The 25,379-nt window shown below is 38.3% G+C and overlaps 1 protein-coding gene across 2 annotated transcripts; it reads right to left on the minus strand.

Annotated features, from left to right (window-relative positions):
- Positions 1–502: 502 nt before the first annotated feature.
- Positions 503–24,850, minus strand: helb (helicase (DNA) B). 2 transcript variants are annotated; one of them, XM_043709642.1, is made up of 13 exons: positions 24,729–24,850; positions 20,979–21,338; positions 17,500–17,693; positions 16,352–17,143; positions 12,601–12,781; positions 11,068–11,209; positions 10,176–10,321; positions 8,660–8,753; positions 6,553–6,612; positions 4,904–5,069; positions 3,748–3,894; positions 2,295–2,975; positions 503–859 (listed from the first exon to the last, which is right to left on the minus strand). In XM_043709642.1, exons 1-13 carry the CDS (start codon positions 24,760–24,762, stop codon positions 746–748), a joined length of 3,111 nt encoding a protein of 1,036 aa, XP_043565577.1. In that variant the 5' UTR covers positions 24,763–24,850; the 3' UTR covers positions 503–745. The 2 variants fall into 2 exon arrangements, with proteins under 2 accessions (XP_043565577.1, XP_043565576.1); XM_043709641.1 differs by lacking the exon at positions 24,729–24,850 and adding an exon at positions 24,371–24,669.
- Between the last annotated feature and the right edge of the window lie 529 nt (positions 24,851–25,379).

Below are 25,379 nucleotides of genomic sequence, written 5' to 3' on the forward strand. Positions count from 1 at the left end.
AAGAAATAGAGAGCAGCTGTACCCTGCTTTGATCCATTTAAACTTTCGAACACTGAAGAATACATCCATTATGTTAAAGTTTTCCTGCCTAACACTATGATTCATATTTAGAACAAACACTGCCAACAACAGATATAGACAGTTCGACTCTCGGCAAACTTGAATCAAATCTGTCATACTAATGTCCTTTGGACAATGTATTTTTATTTGTAACAGACAAGTATTATAAACTGTAAAGTATTTTTGTACAAATTTCCTACTTTGGTAGCATGATATTTATCGTCCTCTTAAGGTTTTGGGAATCTTCACTGCTAATTTGTAAGGGATATGCAAGATGAAATAAAACAGTAAAAGCATACATGACTGCAGTAGTCTAGTTTACCTAAAATACAAATACAGTATAAGATACATTACTGTTTGGTAGTGATCAGAGATGGATGTCAAAATTAAACACTTTTCTGCAAAATGATCTTTTAAGGAAATGAAATAATGAATATTCTGTCTTTTTAAACATTATTTTTATTCATGGTAATTGGTGGTAATTGACGAAACAGAATCAGATCACATTTTTAAACAAGTTAATCTTACAAGTCAGTGCAAATTGTTCTCCTAAAACCAGTTTAAAAATACTATTGTTAGAACCTCCAACTTCTTCACAACATTAAATCTCCTCCATGAAAGCATGCTACTCCTTTAACTTATTGCACATTTCCTCTTTTTTTGGGGGGTTTGGCATCATCTCATTTCAATTTTCTTCTTTGAAAAGCTGCTTTACTTTCAAGTTGTGTCTTGGGGGTGAGTAGTCAAGTGCCAGCTGCCTAAACATCTTACAGGCAAGAGGTGATTCCACCAAGGATATCTACAAAACAAAATACATTTGGCTGAGTGCATAAGATAGGTACTTAAATTCCCAACCGCAATACTATCAATGGTTCTTAGCATTCGTTGGCACCAGCATCAAAAATCTTCAGTTATTTTTCCTTTAGTTATAAGAAGAAGCCAAGATTTAGTATCTAGAACTTTTAGCAGCTTGACAATTCCACACTATATTGATATTCTATGTCACGTCTTTGACCAGGATAACCATTAGTGCAGGAATCAAGAACCATAAAAACCCAACAACGTGGAAGCAGTACTAACCACCACTAACCAAGGAAATTACCTCGGGTGCATTACAGAAATACCAACTGGTAAGTGCTTAATGGATAACATGTTTAGAGATGTGGTCAATTTCCATCTTAACTGTATGCAGGGAAAGTGAGAATAGGTGACTACCAGATAGTACAGAAGACCCTGAGGTGGGTGACAAAATAGCATGTCAGATTGGTACCGTTTTCATAAAAGATAAATGTGGTTCTGTCTACAGAATTTAGGGTATTTGGTTCCAATCGGCTAGCAGAACCTTAAAGCAGTAAAAATGGAAAACAATAAAAATGCAGCACCTGTAGCAGCATCCATAGAGAAAGAAACAGAGTTAACAATTTGAGTCTGATATCACAGATGCTGCCAGACTAGCTGAGTTTCTCCAGCACTGGTTTTTGTCATATTTTCCAACATTTTGTTCTTGATCTCAAAAGTTGTAATATCCAAATCACTCGCCATACCACACAAATGATTACAGCAATGAATATAAAGGAAGATGAATGGACTGCTGGGAAGTGGTACATGAGGGAGGGATTGGGAACCAGCTCTGTGGAACACTGCATCTGTCCAGGCCTGATGAGTAGCACCCAATCAGAGCTGGAATCAATTTCCACATGGGGCAATTTACTGGTGTTGCAGGAGAAAGTTTAAACTAAGTTGGCAAGTGTTTTGCGAACCAAGAGGCAACATCTGAGGGAACACCAGAGTGCAGAAACATTGGGAAAGATAGACATCACAATGTCATTAGACAATTGAGTGTAAGAGAGAAGGTCAAAAAGCCTAAAGTTACAGTGCGGCAATTTAGATCAGTGAGTTATGACAACGAAGAAGGGTCACCAGACTCAAGTTTGCCGCATCCAGGGAGAGAAAGCAGAGTTTCTACAGCAATTTTTCTGTTTTGGTTTCTCTCATTGGTTCTAATGAAATACTAATAAGTATAACACTATGGAGAATACCTTCACATAAATTACAGTTGCTCAGGAGTTAAACTAAAAAAAGAGTTGTCACTAGTGCTGTGGACTAATGTTCCCTTCAATAATTTTTACCCGGAACACTGCTGTGCTTAAGGCATCTTTCCACGTGACAAAAAAATCAACTATGGTCCAATATTAATTATTCAGACATTTACACCAGCTCACAGATAGTATTACCTTCGAGCATTTTTGTGGTGATTTCTCATCTTCCACAGTATTACCAATTCTCTTACTGCCACAAGACCAAGGTGTTGAAACTTTATTAGAACTTGCGACCTCCTCTCCAGTCATTGTGACTGGAATATCACTTGTGGTTCCACCACTAGTTTGAAGAGAGCTGCTGTGCACAGCTGTTGTACTTTTCAGCACCTCACAGTCCCTGTTTTCAAACTCCAGACTTTGAGGTGACCAACTGTAATCTTGTGCAAATGCCAGATCCGCTGAGAAGGAGTCACCTTCCTGAGGATCCATTTTGCCATTGTCCTTTCTTCTTTCATTGGCTGTGCAGAACACAGAGTCATCCACTACTTGGACAGAAGGCATTAGTGAATCGAACTGTGCTGAGGCCGCTACTTCAGGTGTGGAAGGCACTCTCAAAAGCACGCTACATGGTTCCTGCTTGGTCAGTAATCCTGCAGTTTTTGAAGTGGATTCCATTTCTCGTATTTTCTCTTGCAGCAATTCACGCAGTCGGGTGTTTCTGTGAGGGCTTTTGGCCGTCACTGCTTTAATAAAGTCGTCCTCAGCAGTAACAACATAGACACGCTGGCGCCCTCGTGTGACTGCAGTATAGATGTGCTGCCAGTTCTGTCTTCCTGCTGATCCTACAACATACACAACTGTGGCAGCTTCAGAACCCTAAAATCAAAGGGGCGATACATTAGAGGTGTTCTAAAGATTAGGGTTCAACAGAATTTATTACATACTAGAAATGACGCTAGACTGTGAGTCAGCTAGAAATGCTGAAATTAGTTGTGGTATTCATAGATAAAGGATAAATCATTGCAGTTTCATTTCCTAGAAAATGATTAGATAAATGTCCTACACAATCAAACAATTGATGACCGGTCATCCACATGAAACATTATTCCTCTTTTCAAAGATGCTGTTGGAGCTGCAGAGTATGTTCTGATTTTTATTTCAAGTGTCCCTTCTGCTATTTTATTTTGAGGACCGAAGGGTCTGTTTCTATGTTGTACATCTCTATGACTCTAATTACAATTAAAACAACTTACTACCTAGACTTATCTTATTAGAAATCATTATTTCTTCAACTACTGGACTAAACTGCCAATTATGAACTGAGAGACAGTAAAAGGAATCAAAATGATACAGTATTTGGACAAGATTTATTTGAGTCAAAGGGTAACTCATGAATATAGCCCAAACTAAGAGTCACAGTGTCACAGCTACCACACCACAGAAAGAAGCCCTTTAGTCATCAAGCACATAGCCACTCTCATCTCATTTACCGTCACTTGGCCTTGCATCCTGTGGAGTTAAGTAAGTGTTTGCCTAAATACTACTATATATTTAATGCTTAACCATTCCAACATTTAAAGTCAAACCGGTGAAAGTGCAGCTTGGTGTACAAACAGATAACAAATGAATTGATAGCTCCTTTCCTTACCTGAAAAGTATGGATTGTTTTGGCCCAAGCATGTTGCAATCTGCACTCTTTCATTACACTTTTATAGTTCACTAATATTTGCCGACTATCCTTATCATCCAGTAGCAAATAATGAAAGCTTTGGTTCTTGACTTGTTCAATTTTATACTGCAAACCAAACAAAACAATTTTTAAAAATCCATCCAAATGTAAGAAACAGACTAATTTTAATTGGTGTGCATTGGCAAAATCAATTACATGCATTGTGCTCTGCCTGAATTTCTTTTCCTTGGAAGCAACATGTGCAAAAAGTGATCAATTTGCTATTTATTGTCTGGGGAGAAAGATTAAAATTACTAACTTATGAAGTATATTATAACTTAAATTCTTCGCATTCTAAATATGATTTAGTGAGAATTAGCTAGTGAGTTACTGCCTGTTTTCTACTGCTACCCCTGGATCCTACAAATTCTCCAATTTCTTAAACTGCGTTGATTTTTGCTGGGACACAGTTCATAGGCGCCAGCGAGCTTTCACTGGCCAGCCCAAGTACCTATTTCTCATGCCTCTGTCCAATATTCTTCACAATGAGTCCATTGCATTTTACCCAAGTCATGTTCTTCCTATCTTCTCACTTTCCTTCTTCTTCCACACAAACCTGACCCCTGCAGCATTAAACATGCACATCTTTCACACCCTCTAGCTGAGCTCAAATTCTGACCAGAACCAAATACTACTACTTTTTTCCTTAGCCAAGGCACTCCATTAGTTAAAGAAAGCATCAGTATTTCAAAAAATTCCTTCTAACTTTAGAATATCCCAAACACAACAGGAGTGCTAAAAATATTTAATACAGGTAAATGCAAAATAATATCATTTTAAAAATCTAATTTAGTAAACAGATGGTTGTAAGGAAATAAGACTAAATTTTTTAACTATGTGCAAAATGGTCACTATTAAAAGCAAATTAGTAACTACAGATCGTTCTGTTATGACACGACATTTGCATTCCTCTGCAACCTCGTGCTATCAAAAATCACGTTGTGGAATATCCCCATATCTATTCAGTAAAATGTTCATGTTATCCAAACAGCGTCCACAATTAGTCAACTGTGTTATGGTCAATTTGCATTGATTAAGTGTGCGTTATACCAGAACAACTTGTACATGGCTCTACCTCAGCGATAAAAAAGATTTCTCCATTACAAAGACGAACTCGTTTCTCTTCTTTTGATTCTGACTTTGTCTGCGCCTCTGATTGTTGTGTAAAGTCTCTGACATATCCATTCTTTGAACAGCACACTTTGTCCCCAACTTGGAAATCAATCTTGTTTTTATGATTTCTGAAATACAATCAAAATTTGTGCAACTTGATCACTGGAAAACAGTTTATCAAAAATTTCATTACTGCAGCATGATCTCCACTGTATAATGCACATGACAAACCATGAGCTTAAGCATAGTGGAGGCAGGATGTCCAAAGTACTGGAATAAGTCAGTGTTATGAATTTTTGCATATCTTTCCAAAATAATCATTTGTACTCCGTTCTCCATCTTCACACTATTCACATAATTATTCACACCTTCAGGGTCTGGAAGGATGTTCGTTGTGCAGATAACATTATATGCAAGTTAAACTTTAAAAGAGAATAGCAGCAATTAAAAAAGGAGGCAATAGAATAAAGCAACTTATTTTTATAGCTTTTGAAAAGGCTCAAAGTGATCTGAACTCATTTGGCAGTGTGCCAGGAAGTAACAAGCAACAACTTGGGTAAAGAAAACCCAATGTACTAGGATGCATTCTGTGGGGAAGTGGCAAAGAATTCCAGCACCCTAAACCATATTTGCTCGTATCTGAAGTGAAAGTGAAGCTGGATGAGGTGGGATTAAAATCAACCAAATTTAATTATTTTAGAGAACTAATGAGTTCACTATTCAACACTGCTTCAAAAAGAAAAGCAAGTTGGGATAATGAAGTACTGATATTCTCCACATGAAAAACAAGAAAACCAAAACATTTTAGATGTTTCATTCTGGGATTAAAAAAAAATTCCTCTGCAGGGAGTTTAGAACAAAGGGAAACAGCCTTAAAAATTGTAACAGCTTATTCCCACAGTTTGAGAAGCATAAATTAGTCTGTTCAAGGACGATGTCTAGATTAGAGAGTTGCTGGAAAACCACAGGAGGTCAGGCAGCATTCAAGGAGCAGGAAAATTGATGTTTCGGGCAGAAGCCCTTCATCAGGAATGCTCATTCCTGATGAAGGGCTTTTGCCCGAAATGTCGATTTTCCTGCTCCTTGGATACTGCCTGACCTGTGCTTTTCCAGCACCACTCTAATCTAGACACTGATCTCTAGCATCTGCAGTCCTCACTTACGCCTTGTTCAAGGATGATGTCTTATATAACAAGGGGAGAGGAAATCTAAAACTCCAGGCTAGGCCAATTGAATATTTCTAAAATGTAATTACTAGATTTTTGCTAGCCAAGGATACTAAGGGTTACAGAATATGAATACACAATTAAGATCAGCTGTGATCAAATTAAATGGTAGAACAAGATGCAAAGGAGATGAATGGTCTTTACCAATTCCTATGTTCCACACTACATAGCAGCCTAGTAGCTGGGAATATACTAATAGATGCTGTTTATGACTCTTTCAAATGTTTCTTTTAAAGTGTATGTTACTCATGTATCACTGCAATAATGTAATTTCAGTAAGCACTAAACTTGGTACTCTGTGGAAAATCTTTATCTTTACTATCATTCTGTTACAAGTGAAAATATAGGCAAGATGAATTGTCACACAGCTAGCAGCACTCCTTACCTAATCGAATGGCCTGCATATTGCTTGCAGCAAAGTTCATTAATTAATTCACAATCCACCCTGTGTAATAAGAAGTCAGAAATCTTAATGCAGATTAAGGCATCAATTGACGTTTGAACAGATGTTCAATATTACAACAATCTAGTTCAAGATAAAAGACAAAACAGTCAATGCAGCCTAGGACTGCACACACAAACAGTAAAATTTGAACTGCTTGAGCATAGCATCTCAAATGCCATCTAAACCTATCAAAATAAATAAAGCATTATGTCACACTTTATAGTTACTCTTCAATATGTATAATAAAAAATAACCAGTAGAAAAGAATGAGAATTGGAATTGAAGCCACACATTGGAAAACAACTACCCACAGATTTCCCTCCAAGCCAAACACCACACATGGAACTGTTTCATCATTTCTTAATAGTGCCTGGTTCAAACTCCTGGGAAATCCCCTAATAGCACTGTACAATAGACCATACTGGATGGGCTGAAGCTATTCAGGGAGGCAGCTCATCGCCACTTTCTCAAGGGCATTTTGGGATGACAAATTCTGCTGCTATCAACTACCCATGAATAAATAAAACAACACATTGGGCCTCACTTTCTACAAGAAGTGCTAACTTAAGATATATTTCCGTTATGTCAAAGGTGAATAGTGAAAGGTCATTTTCTTTCTTGTAACCGTATTTTAAAATAGAAACTTGAATTTGCCCAATCAAAAAGAACACTAAACAGTGATAACCAGAAAACAGCTGCAGAGATTTCTTCTAAAGGGCAAAGTAGAAGGCAGTAGAAAAGGTTTGACTGAGGCTAGTTGGATAACAGATTATGACAGCAGATGAACTACAGTGGATGCATGAGGTTGGCATCAACAGACAGGTGTGGCATTCCCCGACAGCAGTAGCTATAAGCAGTAGCAATTTAGAGAACAAATGATTTTCACAAAGGCCATTAAGATAATCTTAGTGTATGTAAAGCATTGATTTAAAAACTAAGCAGCTTGTGGTTAATATCTTCAACAAATCTCAATTTACTGCAAGTTTATGTCATAGAATCATACAGAACAGGCCTTTTGGATTATCAATTCTATACTGCCAAAAATATGCTACGATCTAAACTAGTCCCACTTCTCTGTACTAGGACCATAGCATTGAATGTTATGAAAAGTACCTTTTAAAGTTTTTGAGGTTTCTTATTTTAACTACCTTCCCAGGCAGTGAATTCCAGACACCCACCGTCCTCTGGGTTTCTTCAAAACCTTCTGCATTTCACTTTAAAATTATATTCCCTTGTTATTAACTCTCCAACTAAGGGGAACAGTTGCTTTCTATTCACACTATCCATGGCCCTCATAAGTATTTGATGAATGGCAGGCCTATCAGATCACTTGCTGACCTTCTTTGCTCCTGAGAAAACAACCTGATCTTATCCAGCCTCTCTTTATCGGCAAAATGCTCCATCCCAGGCAACATCCTGGTGAATATCCTTTACAATCCCTCCCATTCAAATCAATTCCATCCTGTAGCGTGGTGACCAGAACTGCACACAATACTCCAGCTGTAGCCTAGCCAAAGTTCTGTACAGATCCAAAATGACTTCCCTGCTCTTATATGCCATGACCATTACAGGACACTTGCATTTAATCCTTGTTAACCACCCTATTAACCTATCCTGTTACCTTCAAGGATCTGTGGACAAGCATTCCAAGATCGCTTTGCTCCACTGAGCTGCCATTCATGAAGTACTCTCTTATGTTGTTCCTTCTTTCAAAGTGCATCACCTCACATTTATCAGAGTTAAATTCCATCTGCCACTGGTCTGCCCAATTTGTTCATACCCTGCTGTAACCTGTCACCTCACTGTCAACTACCCAACCAATCTTTGTCAATCACAAACTTAATTATCATGCATCACCTTCCCAACATTCTCATCTAATCATTTATGATCACAAACAATAAGGGACCCAGCACTGACCCCTATAGTATGCCACTGCACATTGGGCAGTAAGTTATCTTTCACATTCCTGTTTTAGTTTTTGCAGTGATACCTGGGCAGAAACACTATGCGTTGAATCCATTATCACCTTTCTTAAACATATAATTACCGTCTAAACGCAATGAACTGTGAAGTCTCGTCATCGTCTAGTCCTGGGGCTTTTGAGTTTAGTAAACATTCAATAGCTTTTTGAAGATCTGCCCCTGACAAATAAAAATGTAAACATTGCCATCATACTTTAAAATACAGTAACCAGACAAACAAGAAATAAGTTTTCACATATTTAAAATTTTTAAACAAGGGTACTCCAAGCTTTTTAAATCAGCTCAGTGCAGTTTTCCTGTTCCCAATGACTGGGAAGTCGAGAACACAGTCTAAGGATATGGTGTAGGTCATTTATGGCTGAGAGGAAGAGAAATTTCTTCATACAACTTGTGGAATCCTTGGCCACAGAAAGCAGTTGAGGCTTAAAAAAAAAAAAGGATGTTTTCAAAGGAGTTAAATATGGTTCTTAAGGTTAATGAGTTAAAAGGGTATGGGGAGAAAATAGGAACTATTTACTGAGTTGGACAATCCGTCATGATCATAATGAATAACAGAGCATGTTTAAAAGGGTGAAATGGCCTACTCCTGGTCCTATTTTCCATGTTTCACTCTGGTTCTCCGTACTCTTCAATACAAATATGCATCTGAAACATAAATACTATGCCCAAATCTAAATTCCCTGTCATCTTTAGAAGTTCAACCTACATAACAATGAGTTAATAGCATTTATTTGCATTCATTCATTCACCTTAACAAAAATCTGATGTATATAGATCAATCCAAACTCCCTTAAGATGTGCAAACTGCGGCATCACAAGCATAAAGCTGGCACTGCATAGACATAGCGGTGTTAGGAGCCCAGGTACAACTAGACCAAGCACACAGATTTAATTCAGTACCAGCAGGAAAGAATGTGTAATTATTGGATGAGAAATTTATAAAAAGGATATTTATATTATAAATGTGGACACAGGAACCTATAAATATCCATCCAAGGGTTACTTCCCAGCCTGGCCTCAATTTTGAGACTTGCAGGAAAGGTTCATGTAAGTGCAGACATTACCAAGTCACACTGCTTTGGCCCTCAGGCAGGTGGAGCAGGGCACACTTTTATTACTTTCATTCTTTCAAGAGTAGGCAACCCACCTAAAAGATACTTGTCGCACTATCCAAGTGCTTCTAACCTGTCTGCTCTTTAAATCATGATGCCCATTCCTTTCTCCCAATCCACTCTCCATGACGCCTCCTACTTACCTGATCTGAACTCCTGCCACTTTTAAATTTGGGACTGCCTCCAATCTCAGTGGTATCCACTGCTCCAACCTGAATGGCAGCAATTCTCTGAAAGAGGACTTTGTCTTGAGTGAAAGGCAGATGTCTCATATTGGAATAGTGATGTCTATGCCCATCACTGTACCATATCACATAACTGGTTGTGAGCAACCATGACTGGCAGGATTGCATTATCCACCATGTCTCCAGCGAGCGACCCAGCCAATGAAAAAAGTGTTTGAGGTAAAACATCCTTTCCTGATTGCAAGTCCAAGCATTAAATCAATATGAATCATTTCCAGACTCACCGGTGGAATTATGTATGGAGGGTAGAGAAACAAGAATGAATTTTTTATCAGGTGTTGGAATGATGACATCTATGGACTTTGATATGTGCATCACTGCGTCATATTGCAACTCCTTATATGTAGACTTCAAACCCATCTCAGCAATCCTAAGAAATTAGAAGTCATGAAAAGTGAAGTGGTTACATCAAAAGAATGCAAGTCATGAAAACGATTTCAAAAGCCACTTTCCCTTTCCCAACCACCTTGATCCCCACTGTTTTTCATCTTGTCTTCTGAAGATAGTGACTTATGGGTAGCAATTGCAATTAGTATCTTGCCTTGAAGGAGATGACTGACATAAAGCTTTGAGTGAGCAGATAGAGCTCACACAGAACACACACATTCAGACAATCTGCTTCATTAATGCCATTGAAGCACCTGTACAATGTGGAAGGTAAATACAAGTTATGCTTGGACCAATGCCCTTATATATATAGCTTATATATATAGCTTTTACATTTCTCAGGCATGCAGGCTAGTAGTAAACCCTTTCTTTTATTTGTAATTCATGCAGAAACAAAATGAACACTAATCAGAAAATTAATACACAAAAGGAAAAACAAAGTGACCAACAACGCAAATGACACTAAAGCAACAAAGCAATCTTAAAGTTGCCAAAATAAAACGAGAAGATCCAACCGCACGTGTCAAAAACACATCAAAGCAAACAGACTAGTCAGGATTATTGTGCTTATATATTAAGGCAGATCATTCAAAATTCAACAGAGGACAATAAGGTGGTTGTTGACAGAGTTTGTAAATGATTATGAGAACATTACAGGAAAACTATTTCAGTTCAAGTGCATGCATGAGAGTAGACAACTGCACTTCTGAAGAAAACAAAGAGACATACTTAGCAGCATTATCTATGATCAGCTGGCTCTCTGCACGATGATTGGTTGGTAGTTCAATGCTCCATCTAATGCGGTACAAACTGGAAAAAACATCACTTAACATGTTGCCTGGCTCGATGCTTGGTAACTGTCTAACATCACCTAGAAAAAAAACCAAAAGATGTAATTTTATATATCACAAAACTAGAAAAAGCACACATAGAAACACTGTTCAAATCCAGGGATGACCAAACAACAGTGCACTGATCCAGCATTTTGAAAACTTTACAAAATACTGCAGATGCTGAAAATTTGAAGTAAAAACAGAAAATGCAGACCTGGCAGCATCAGTCAAGAGAAAAATAACATTAAGTTCAACTGGTTCTGATGAAAGACAGTCAATGTAAAACATTACTTTTTCTTCACTCTCTGCAGATGCTGCCTGACCTACTGAATATTTTCAGCATTTTCTGTTTTTGTGTTTAAACTTAATCTGCACATGCTCATTCTCGCATCAACAATGCACTAGTTGGTCATCAAATACATTTATTTTTTCAGTCCCCATGAGAAGGACATTGCTTCAGGCTGATCTCCTGCAGCTCCTCTTGGGATAACCAACTCCACAAAGCATACTGAATTTGAGATCCGGTCTCAACTATCAGCTCCTCATTCAGGAATGCCCATCATTTCAACCCCGCCATTTGAACGCCATTGCTGGTGATTCTTTCCATCCATAACTACAGAGCCAAAGGAAAGGAAAAAATACTGAAGCCTACAAAAGGAAGGAAAATACAGAAGGAATAAAAAAAGTAAGGAGACCACCAATGAAATTGCTGGAGAGAGGAAACATGTAGAATGGATGGATGATGGAGACATAAGTAACAGTCCAAGGATTTGAAAAAATACAAATTAGATTAGGAATTATACATGATGTTTAAATCAGAATTCTGCATGACTCAGACAATTTAAATCAAATGGGCCATGTCATATGCTCTAAGAGGCTGGATACCTCTGATAGAAGAGGAAGCACTTCTAGACACAAGGAACATAGTCACGTAGAAACTGATATTCAAATTAAAATCTACAAATGTATTATTACAATGACATACAAACAGAATAATCAGTACATTTCTGTAACAATGAGAATAATAGAGTCATAGATATACACAGCACAGAAACAGATTGTCTGGTCCATCTCATCCATGCCGACCAGATATCATAAGTTAATCTGGTCCCATTTGCCAGCAGTGGCCCATATCCCACTAAACCCGTCCTATTCATAAAGTTATGATTTTTCTTTAAACAGGTAAAGCTAACTGGTCATTTCTGGAAATGTTCATCAATTCACTTTCACCACATTGTTGGCTGAAATTATATTTCATGGCAGCACTGAGGTTGGAACCAAGTTTACTTAACACCATTTGTAATTGTACTCTATAATCTGTTTCCCTCTGGGTGACATGTCAAAAGAAAACTGAAGAAAATGCAAGTAATTTGCACTGCATATTAATGCATTCTAAGAATGAGTAGAACTCTGATCATCAGATACTTACCAAGGATTATAAGTTTTTTGAGATTGGCATGCTGCATTAGCAACTTTAAAACAGTACTTAGGATACGCACGGAGACCAAACTTCCCTCATCAACAATCAGTACCTGGACATCAGAAAACATCCAATCATGAGGTTTCCCGGATGCAATTGATTTCTCTGTAGCCCAGAAATTCCACATCACCTGTTTATAAAAAACACAATTCAATAGTTCTTTATTGAGACAGATATGAAATTTACATTTATATTTCTCTCTAATCAATTTTCAAGTACTTAAAAATGTTCTGTGCAATATTTACTAACCAAAACACAAGTGTATAAAACCTCACTAACATCATTATAGCTACTACTATTTCTAATACCAATATTAATGCAGTTCCACATGTTCATTTTTTTAACCCTAAAGAGTTATAAAACCTGAAAATTGGAATGAATTAAAGAAGTTTCCAAAAAGATTGATGACAACAGCTAGCCTTGCTAGCAGAGCCCACATTTTGTGATGCAATAAATAAATGACATCCTGTGGATGAATGGCTAACTTGAACAGATCACTTCTCATGCATTTAGCAATGGACTAATGGCCATTTTATCTAAGATGGTAGCAGATGGAGCAGCTCTGCTTGCCAGTTTCTTTCTTTTTTTTGCCTCTTTTCTGCAGTTTCTCTTCACTTTCACCAATTACCACCACCCAATCCCAACCTTTTAACTTCATAAACTACCCTATCTGGAGGGAATGGAGGAGAGATCAAGTCCAGCTAGGGGTGGAGGAGGACACCAAGCCCAGGCCAATCTAGAAGATGAGTCCTGGAGGCAAGTGGCAGGCCAGAGGCCGGAGCAGGAGGCAATCAGAGCCTAGTAAGAGTCTTGGAGGCAAGTCTGGGCTGGAGGCCAGCACGTGGAGGCAGCAAGGGCTCATGTTCTGAAGGCCAGTTGGCACAGACTCAGGTGAAAAAGGACTATAATTTGAGTACTTAAAGACACTTTCTACTCTTATTCTGGAGTTTGAATAGAGTTCTTTTTTGAAAAATTTGCATTTTTTCGCTAAATTTTCTTTGAATCTTTCAATTGTAAAAAAAATCTGAAGTACCTGTACCTAAGATGCCACTATTGAGGCGACATTACAAACTTTTCACTGCTTGTGTTTAGATTAGAGTGATGCTGGAAAAGCACAGCAGTTCAGGCAGCATCCGAGGAGCAGTAAAATCAACGTTTCGGGCAAAAGCCCTTCATCAGGAATACAGGCAGAGTGCCTGAAGGGTGGAGAGATAAATGAGAGGAGGGTGGGGGTGGGGAGAAAGTTGCATAGAGTACAATAGGTGAGTGGGGGAGGGGATGAAGGTGATAGGTCAGGCAGGAGAGTGGAGTGGATTCGAGTGCATGTGACAATAAAGGCTATTCTATTCTATTTTACAATTCATTATCTTGAAAATGTGCCAAGTCTACCTCAGATTAGGGTAAGGCATCTTAAAATTTAAGGAACAGATCAAGCTAGTTCTTTTGTCCTGCTACACAAGTAGCATTCCCACTAAATGGATGCTGCTGTCATCGAGCCAAGATGATGTTCTGCCTTTCACACAAATGAAAATGTTGCATATGAATTTCAGTGTTGGCTGATGCCATGTATGTAGGCCACACATCCCAATGACAAGTAGATCAAATCAGAAAGCTTATTCCTTCAGCTGTTAGCAACAAACAAACAAAGTACTGACCACCCAACCAGTCTCTGCTTGCAAAATTCAAAATACAGGCATGTCCAAAATTAGATGTGATTCTGCAATTGGACAAAGTTTGCCACTTATTTCTTAATATGAAAAGGATTATGTTGACAATAAATTTAGGATTGTCAGTCAGTGTCTCCTTAGTTGTGAGACCTGGAGGCAACATATGACATGACCCTGTTCTTGGCAGACAGATATAACATACAGACACAAAGTCTGATTTAGTACAACAAAATAGGTGACATGTATTCGTTGGTTCATTTCTCAGGGCAAAGCAAAGTACTTGACCAAAGTAAATTGACACTGTTTAAAAATGTAAACAATGCTTGGCAGTTAATTGACAGTCACCATTAACTGGTGCATTTTACATGGCAATGTCTCTAACAATTCACCTGCCAAAAAGCACTCTGCTCGCATACAGTATGAATATTACTCCCCCCCCCCCCCCCCACCATGTGGATTTCTTTTGACTTGTCCTCATGAGTGCAAGACAAAAAGCTTTGACAAAATATGCCTTTTTCAGTGTTACTCAAGTTACCTATTAACAATTAAAAGAAAAAATACATTTGCAATGAAAACAGAAGTTAAAAAGTCATGAACTTTTAAAACATCTCAAAATGTTAGTTATTTTTAAAATTGTCCTGAAGAATATGGATATTCCATAAATAAGTAGTTTTTCCAAGGTCACAGAGTCTGTAATTTAGAACATAGTAGGCTAAAAAATAAAGTGACTCCTCATTTAACAAGATATAACTACAGTGGAACCTTGATTATCCGAAGGAGACACGGGAGGGCAGTAATTCGTTTGGTTAATTGAATCCTGGATAATCGAATGCTGGATAACAGTTTAGCCATGCATTGGGACCTTGCGATCTTGTCGGAAAAGCCGATATTTGAATAATTGAATGCCAGATAATCGAGGTTCCTCTGTATTTCCCAGTGGTTTTTACGGAAAGACTAACAGTATAAATGGGGAAGTTCAGGGTCTTTGGTGTGACTGGGGTATATAGGGATTTCAAAATCACATTGTGTGGAATCAATGGCAGCTACAGCTGCATTAATGCTTAACTGTGTGTGCCTGCACTCCAAATGATTGTCAGTTTCAGAGAAGTGATGATAGCAAACACTGACAGTATTGCTGTCATTACTGGCATAAACATCAGGGTCATTATCCTGACTTGGAGATTTAATTAGAGATGGTAGTGGATCACACTAATACGGCAGGGAGATAGGGAAAGTCAGAAAAGAAAATGGAGCTGCAACACAATTTGAAGAAAAGACCAAGCTTTTCACCAACAGCTTCAACAACAAAGGTGCTATTAAAGAAACGCTAACATCAGAAAAGGTAATCAAAGCAAGACTAAAGACAGGAATTAAGAAATGTTCAATCTCGAAGCTTAATCGATAAATTTGTCAGTAAAATATTCATGTTGAAAACAGACAAACAGTAACAGGAATTAAAGTTTTATGGGAGAGTTTCTTATAGTGTGGAGCACAATCCTGCTATCACCTGACTTCCAAATTTCCAGCCACGATATGGTTTGGAATTATGTCTTTAACACATTACTGTACTTGGCTCTGAACTAAATACTCAAAACTAGCTTTGTCAAAGTTCTAATTTATATTTCAACTGTTAGCAGCCACTAGAATTACTGTCAAGATTCTTATTCCCATATGCAATTGGATTCCAGAACCCCTTGATGGCAACCAGTAAATGCTGCTTCCAAAGTTATTCTGACCCTTTCAGGTTCTCCCTTAATATAAATAACCAAAATTATCTTAATAATATAGTCTAATGTAGTGAAAATATACACCAGTTATTTTTTGAAAGAGTTGAAAGAAACTAACCAACAATTCACTGAATGTTTACATGTAGTCTGGAGTAATATATTGCTCAAAGTTTTAGGCTCTCTTTTTGACCTCCTACACAGGAGCAATAGAAGTGTTTTAGGAACTTTCTTAAAAATCATGTTTACTTTATGCTAAACATGTTAAAAGATTTGAATTATCCACAAGTATCATTGAATGGCAATTACCTGGTGTAAAGTATAAGCATTAAACCCAGTTTTTTTCTTTAAAAGAGATGCTGCCTTTCCAGTTGGTGCAGTGAACAGCACAGATACCTTTCTGACATCAACTTTGTCAACAGAGTCACCATTGGGAGTTTTGCCCACTGGAATATCCCAACTTTCAGGAGCCCATTCATCCTGCTCAAGATCTCGACATGCTTGCAATAGTTCCTCATTATCTGCACTCTCCATATTTTTAACTACCGTGCTGAAGATGTGGCTGACAAGTGTGGTCTTTCCACAGCCACCTTTACCACTGATGACTGTAACAGGATTTTCACACATCATGATAGCAGCTTTCAATTGATAAGAATCCAATTTAACTTCTTCAATGTGCTCTGTGTTTTCAGGTAGTGTTTCCATTTGTTCTGCAGTACTGGCTTTTGTCAAAGCTTCAGATAGAGAAATGTGCCAAGGAGGTTTATTCACAAGTTCCTTTATACAAGATGCAATTTCTTTCTCATAGTTATAAAAACACTTGAGGTACACTCGCCTTTTTTCAATTATGATTATCTTGGAGTCCTTTAAAAATTTTAGTGATTCCCATGCACTTTGAACACTGAACTCTGATGAGCGTAATGCAGTCAGTTCATCAACTTGAACGTAGGTGTGCCCCTTACTCCAGCAAGTCTGTTTCAGCTTATCATAAATGACCAAAGCATGCCTTTGTAACTCTGGAATTGTCTTCATTAGGTCAGCTTCCTCAAAGGCCAACAAGGATGCCTCACAACCAATCAGTTGTAGCTCCTTTGAAAGAATCTGTCAACAGTAAAGGAAATGTCCTTCAGAAATTATTATTGAACTATTTAATGAGACCATCTGCACCTTAAAAGGATCTTGGAATTTCTTAAAAGACTTAATAAAAAAAGGTGGAAGGTTCAGGATTAGAAACAGGTTTACAATGGTATGGTTTCCCTTAATTGTGCATTGTGTTTGCCAACATTTGAATTTTGTTTTTTTCCCTCTCACAAACACAGCTACTATAGTCAATGAAACTTAGAAGAGAAATGCAGATGAAAAAGAACTACAAAGTTTAAATGCTCAGACAGAAAATAAAACCAACACCATACTTGGGATTTACTCATATTGACAATTGTGCAAACAGATGTGCTTACTTGACTGAATCCTAGCTTCCATACTGCTGTCTGAATCAAATGTTCCAACTCCTCCAGAATATGCCATGCACGGCGCACTCTTCCATTTTCCTCTTTCGGCATTAAAATTTCCAAGAAATGCTTCGGCAGAAGTTTGGGCAGGATCTCCATCAAGTTGTGGAACTTTAACGCATATTGCACATATTGGCCTTCAACTAAATTATTGCACAATTAATAACGTGAATCTTAAATGTTATCTCGTATGCATACGCTCACGTGCATTCATTTAGCACGCAGATTGTTTTGTTAATGGCAGTCATTTAAGGGTTGTCATAGACCAGTTCTAAAGCAAAATTTATCAGATTACAATTCTGATTACAAGTTGTTATCATCAACATAAACAGTCATCCTAATACCACACAAAAAAACCCTGATTCCTTTTATAAATTTTCATTTTATTCACTCAGGGCATGCAGGCTTCACCGGCAGGACCAGGTTTTACAGTCTTTCCCCAATTGTGCTTTCGAAGGGGACAGCTCATCACCATCTTCTCAAGGGCTATTCAGAATGCGCAATAAATGCTGGTCCAATCAAAAATGCCCACATTCACTTCATGAATAACTAACCACTTACTTCAATTCTGAAAAGGTCATTGAGTTTGGCAGTGCATCCAATGCCATTCCCATCCTCTAGTCAAAGATTATACATGCAAGAGTAGGCTATTCAATCCTCAAATGTGTTCTATCATTTTATACGATCATGAGCAATGTAAACAAAAATGTTTTGTTTGCAATATGACTGAGCCAAATCATGACCCTGTCCGACATGCAGGGACATGTAATTCTGGCAGCAAATACGAGAATAAAATTGCAAGTTGGATTATGTTCTTCTCCCTACACCAATATTACAGAGATCAAACAACAACCTGACATACATCTGGCGTGAAATTGTCTAACTGGACATAAATCAGAGATTAAACCCGAGTCCTGCTGCTTAGAGATACAGCACACAATGCATCTTACCTACTGTATCTGACACAAAGTTCCACATGCACATTTTCCTCATTTTGATTTGTTTTTGTCACATGTACCGAGATACAATGAAAATCATTGTATTGCATACTAATCAGACAAAATCATAGCTTACACAAGTACATCATGGTAATAGAACAGAATGCAGAATATGGTGTTATATCTACAGACAAGGTGCAGAGAAAGATCAACTCTTAATATTAGAGGTGGTTCAGAAGTCTGATGACACTGAGGAAGAAGCTGTTCCTTAATCTGTTGGTATGTTTTCAAACTTTTTTTTTCCCAGTGGGCAGAAGTTACAAGAGTATAAACTGGAGTGGAGGGGGCGCCTTTGATTATGTTGACTACTTTCCCAAGACAGTGGCAAGTATCAATAGAAGGAAGGCTAGTTTGTGCATTCACAATTCTCTAATTTCTTTCAGTCTTGGGCAGAGTAGTTGCCATACCAAGTCGTGATTTAACCAAATAGTTGCATCTGTAAAAATTGGCAAGAGTCATTGTGAACAAACCGAATTATCTTAGCCTTCTGAGGTAGTAGAGGCATTGGTGTTCATTCTTGACTGTACCATCAATGTAGATGGACCAGGATAGATTGTTGGTGATATTTCCTCAAAGGAAGTTTAAGCTAAATTACCTCTGCCTCAGGGCCATTGATGCTGACAGAGAAATGTCCTCCACTCTAACTATAGCTACAAAATGAGCCACACAAATTCAAACACATTGCTACTTCTAATCTTATCAGCATGTGTGGAAAATTGGAGCAGCTGCACACGCACAAACGCTTTGAGAGAATGTTGTGTGATCTGTCTAATATTTTCTGAATAACTATCCAGATAAGTACATCAGAATTGAAACATTTGCAAAGAGTCCCAGAGATAAAAGAATGGCCTTTTGGACCCTATTAGACTGCAACAGTTCAAGGAGGCACCTCACCAATCACCCTCAAGGGCAACAAGGGACAGGCAAGAAAAGCTGGCCAGCCAGCAATGCCCACGTCTTACGAGTGAATTCAGAAAAAGGTCTATGCGTTAAAACTTTGGCAGGGTCCAGAATGCACATCTTAGTCATATGGCCAGAGATCAGAAGATTCAAGCTCGTGTATAGCAATGATGTTCCAGAAATACTGCACTGGTTAACCAGTGCTGTGATTTTACATGAAACAGGATATAAACTAAATTACAGCAATCTTCATTGAATTGAAAGCAGCGTATCAATATTAGCTTTCAACTACAAATACCCTACACTGTAGAGAACAAAGTGTGCCTTGAGACAGAAGCTATACTTCAGGTTTTATAGTCCTACCTTTTAATTTTGCTGTACTTCCATATGCCTGTGATTATGAATGACATTTGTAACTTTATTTTTAAAAATGCAATCTGAAGTATTCACTTCTTGTGACGCTATCAACTAATAGAGTAAAAACAAACTTGGCTTCACCTTTTATAGATAGAACTATGAATTCTTATATTTCCTCTCTGTTAATATTGGTAGCTTTCAACCAACAGGATCACAAAAAAGTACATTCAGTTCGGAAAATGTACCAGGTGGTGGTTATTTTAAAATTCCGAATATTAGCTCGCATTAGTAATCATAAATCAATTGGGTAGGGCTGCAAGTCCCCTCCAGGTTGAATTCTGAATACTGCAGGCAAATGCTGTATACACTAAACTACAGTTACTGAAATTTGTGGATCAAATTGTTAAACTAAAGACATTCAGACCACATAAAATCAATGAAACTAGTTTGTACTTGAATATTGAGCATTTCGACACAAGCAGAATGTTAAAAGAAAACGTTAGTTTTTGGTGCTGGGAGTGATTTATTAAGGAAACTTCTGAAAATCTGTAATAAACTAGCAGAAATGGTGAGAAACTGTTTCATGAATTTGGAAAATTGACTTTAAAATGCTTCATTGTCCAAACATCCATTTTGGCTGCACAAAAAAGGACCTGTAATTGATATAATAACCTGCAAATGTAAGTAAGTGTTTATCATTCTAAACTTCTTGCACTGCAGTTCGACAAAACATTTCTAAATGAGCTCAAAAGATACTTCTATAAGATTTATCCATTTATATCAATATGCACACCAGACAGAGAATTTTACTCGTTAGATTTAATGGGACAAAAGATATAAAAGAGACCTCGGGGCAACTTTTTCCATGCAGAGGGTGGTCCATGTATGGAATGAGCTGCCAGAGGAAGAAGTGGTGGAAGCTGTACAATTGCAGCATTTAAAAGGCATTTGGATGGGTATATGAATAGGATGTGTTTACAGAGATATGGGCCAAATGCTAGCAAATGGGACGAGATTAGGTTAGGATATCTGGTTGGCATGGATGAGTTGGACTGAAGGGTCAGTTTCCATGCGGTATATCTCTATGAATCGATGCTACTGAATTCTGAAGATTACGTACAACGTTTCAATACAGAGCAAAATCTATAATCCAAAAAGCGACACAAAGCTTACCTGAACTATTTATGGCTGCAATAATGCTTTTTGCAAAGTTTGGTTCTTGTATTGCCTCCTTATCTGCAATCCTTTGTAAGGTCATCAACAGGTTTGAAAATTCAAGGTTACTATCCTCTGTCAAAGTCTCAATAAATTGTTTTTTATGTTGCTCATGAACTTTACATGCTGTTAGGAACAGGCTGAAAATTTCCTTTCTTTGCTTTGCCAGATGACTCCTCAGACTGTAGGATGTACATTGTAAATACCATTTCTTCTGGATGCACTTGATCTTTGCAGCCACTTTCCACCATGGGTCTGTAAAATGAAACCTTCCAGACACCTTGTAAGTTCTGTTGGAGTCAAGGTCATTGATTTTAACTAGGGAAAGGTAGATAAATACAGAGATATTAAGTCTGACTGCTAACTTAAGGTTTCAACACTAAATCATTTATTTACATCTCTTCCAACTAATTTTGCTTTCAAAGATGCCCACCTTCTCATATGAAATCACTGAGGAAATAAGAATAGTTTTAAAACTGTTCTGTAAGGATTCATCATATTGCATTTTCAATAATTTGTTAACAATGGCTTTCATTTGATCTAAATAAGGCTTATTTATATGATATTTTATTCCCTACTCAGTTTTACAACTTTCCTGAAGATGTTGTACAATTTTATGCACAGCTGCAGTGAAAGAAACATTCAATCTTGGTGTTAATCAAGTACTGTTCTAAAAGAATACAGAATTTTGAGTTTTAGGTACAAAAGCAAGTTCATGTATGCCCAATACTTCTAAATCTTTACCAACCATCTTTCAATCCCTCCATTTGTAATAAGGCTACCACCTCTAGGTTCAGGGCATTTTGCAATTGTGTTTGTCAGAGGCTGTCTTCAAATTACAATCACTACGATGACTTGCCTCGGAACACTACACCACCCAGACTTGGAACGACATCACCATTTCTTCCTTGTTGCTGGATTAAAATCTCGGAATTCCTTTCTAACAGCTCTGCTCAAGTACTAGATTCTTGTTAGATTCACAGGAAATTTGAGTGTAACCTGACAAACTGCATGGTTGTGCCCGGAGATGAACCTCCAGGCCATTTGCTCCTTCCAGAGTATAGCTTTAAGGATACTGGCTGCCATCTTATATCTTTCCAAAAAAACACTTTCACATGCCATCACATCAGAGCTAATTGCTTTGATTTGTAAGTAGCCAATCTGTTTGCATTAATCATCCAATGTCAAAAACTGCAAAATCTTGAATGATACCCAAAGTATATCTCCTAACATCTTAAAATGTTGACAAATAAGATAACTATACAATTTCAAAATGGATGAAGAATGGCCTTCATTCACAGGCACAATCACAATTGCTGAAACAAGCAGAAATATCCCTTTCCCCCAGTTCCAAATGCTCATTATCTTTTCATGGTTTTCTCTACTCTAATTATCTCTACCATATTCTGTGTTGATCTTGCAATCATGTTTATTAATTAAGATGCTTTATCACTTTTGCAGTTACTGATTAGCAAATCGTCAACCATAAATCTGAGTATTTCCAGCATTTCTCGTAACATCAGTGTTGCACTTTTGACCAAGTGATATAATCAGAGTTTTTTGGCGTAGTTTGTTCCTATACAACAGACTAGATTTTTCTGCAGTACAGCCAATACAAGTGATCAGTTTTCACCATATTACTGCTGTTAAAATGATAGTAACTCAACCATGCCTTCAGTTAAATCCAAAGTTGCTGTCAGTCATTCCATACTTCTTCACAAAATACTCCGGATTGCAAATGAGGCAAGAATCTTTAAGCCAAAATATACTCTCTCCTTGCTAAAACAATTCTTGTAAAAGACATTGAATATTGTGAACCTATAGAGTGAAGTAGAACTGTTTTCAATAATATATCAAGCCCAAATTCTTTACTCAAAAGCCTCATTGTCCCTGAAAAATTAATTTTATATATTGAAAGGTCGACTTTTGCCACAAAATTAAAAATTCATATTTTCAAAGAAACACTTTCTTTAAAACTCAATATTTCAGCTTGTAACTCTTATGCCCTCTCACTGAAATTTAATTAAAATCAAAGGATAAGAAGTACATTTATTCCTGCTTCACTATCTTCAGAATATTTCAACAGCCCATTTGCCACAAACCATATCTGATGTGGATTTTTCACTTTGCAGATGTCAATTTAAATCTGATTCAAAGTCAAAAGGATTTCCAGGTGTGCACGAAGAAAAATCATCCAGGTAAGCAGTCAATCATGCTGAAGTATTCCCATACCAGGAAAGAAATTAAACTAAACAGGTCATGAGGGCAGCCCTGAGCTGGAAGGTTGGAAATGGGGTAAGGTGGACTTCACCAGTTTCCTCATTCCCCTCCGTCCCCCACCTTACCCCAGTTCCAACCCGCCAATCTCCTTTCCCACCTATCTGCTCCACCCTCCCCTCTGACCTATCACCTCCATCCCCACCCCCATTCACCTATTGTACTCTTGACTACCTTCTCCCCAGCCCCACCGACCCCCACTTATCTCTCTACTCTGGAGGCTCCCCTGCCTCCATTCCTGATGAAGGGCTTTTACCCGAAACGTCGATTTTCCTGCTCCTCTGATGCTGCCTGACCTGCTGTGCTTTTCCAGCACCACTCTATTCTAAACTCTGGTTTCCAGCATCTGCAGTCTTCACTTTTGCCTAGTTGATTTTAAAATTAACTGCACAGCCAATTAATGCGTTCAACAGCAATTATGAATTTAGAACGCTGATAAAACCTATTCAAAAATTTTGATTTTTCATGGTTTTTATAAGTGAAAACCTAGTCAGTTTCGTTTTCTGTTGTGTAACCTCCAGGGTGCAATCAAACATTCGTAAGGGAAAATCAGCAACAGCTTCCAGATTACGGGGTTTAATTGAACCTGTGCCGATTCCAGGTGTTGCTACCAGAGTCAGAAGAGGAACACCAATGAATATTAATAAAAATTGCTATCATTAGTGTCGCAAAATCTACATCATTGTGATGAGAGGTCCAAATCTAACTTCGCCACTGACCACAAAATCTAGGCCACTGTGCACATGCCACAAATTAAAAGACAGACAATGCCGGGAATATTTTGCAGGTTTGGCGGCATCCGTGGACAGTGAGACACAGTTAATACTTCAGATCCGAAATCTTTACTGAGGTCACGAGCCTGAAACGTGAATGGTGTTTCTCTGTCCACATCCTGCCAAGCCTGCTGAGTATCCCGAGCTTTAGTTTTAATTTAAGATTTCCAGTTGCTGGAGTACAAGACCCGTTGCAGGCCACTTCAGTCAGTAAGGAAGTGAGGTTTTACCAGCGATTGTCTTGCTGCTTTGCACCATAAACTACATTTGAACAAACTACAAAGAAACGTTTTGTTTTACCGAACCGCCGAGCAACAGAAGAGGTTCTGACGGAAACTGCGCCGTCAGACACGCTCATCATGTCTTGGAGGTCCAGGAACTGCGGGTCATCATCATCCTCGTCCTCTGTATCTGAACCTTCCTTCGCTACATCGTTCTTTAAAGGCAAAAAGTATCCATTTACAACAAGGGACTTGCCCAAGGCCGCGCGCTGCCTGGACATTGCGGCAGATCCTGTGACCGATCCAGCCTGCTCACAGCGATCTCAACTCGGTCCCACCCTCCACCCACTAACACAAAAACAGGAAGTTGCGGGAGAAACTCGGCAGGTCTGGCAGTTCCCGTTGGAATTCAGCTGAGTTTAACGTCTGTCACTCACCAGCAGAATTTAGTAGCGATGAAAAATGTGACATTTACTCTGGGGAGGGGGAGCGGTCAGCAGGATAGATGGAGCCCAATCCCTTAGAGAGTGACAGAGAGAGAAAGAAAGATATTAAAAGGGTAAGTACACAAGAGATTATGGATAGCAGACCAGTACATAAGAAAGGTTGAATAAAGGATAATAAGAGTGCGATGATGGGTTAGGTATGCTAAATGCTTCCCATGTAATATGACAATAGGCCTAGGAATACCTGACTACGGGTGACTGTGCTAAAAACAACCCATGCCGTACCAGGACCAGGTGAGGGGTCGGTAAAAATATGGAACTTGGAATCAGATTCTAAAATCCTAGAAGCTGCAGAGTCACCAAGCAGAAAATGAGATGTTACTCTGAGCTTGCACTGAGGCTCACTGGAACACTTCAGTCGGCCTCTAGTCTAGACCCTGCAACAGAACTATTGGCATGGAAACACAGTGGTATCTTGAAGTGGCAGGTAACTGGAGGGTCGTGGTGAAAGTGAGGACTTCAATGCTGGAGATTAGAGTCGAGAGTGTGGTACTGAAAAAGCACAGCAGGTCAGGCAGCATCCGAGGAGCAGGAGAAGCGATATTTTGGGCAAAAGCCCTCCATCAGGAATGAAGGCCTCAT

The sequence above is a fragment of the Chiloscyllium plagiosum genome, chromosome 19 (assembly GCF_004010195.1).
Source record: "Chiloscyllium plagiosum isolate BGI_BamShark_2017 chromosome 19, ASM401019v2, whole genome shotgun sequence".
In the NCBI taxonomy this organism is placed as follows: Eukaryota; Metazoa; Chordata; class Chondrichthyes; order Orectolobiformes; family Hemiscylliidae; genus Chiloscyllium; species Chiloscyllium plagiosum.

Excerpts from the sequence above, each read along its gene's own strand:
- helb (XM_043709641.1), bottom strand. The coding sequence starts at position 24,572 with ATGTCCAGGCAGCGCGCGGCCTTGGGCAAGTCCCTTGTTGTAAATGGA. Across the intron at positions 8,754-10,175 it reads CTCCATACATAATTCCACCG|GGGCAGATCTTCAAAAAGCT; the intron begins GTGAGTCTGGAA and ends TTTATTTGTCAG. Across the intron at positions 2,976-3,747 it reads AAACAATCCATACTTTTCAG|GGTTCTGAAGCTGCCACAGT; the intron begins GTAAGGAAAGGA and ends CTTTGATTTTAG.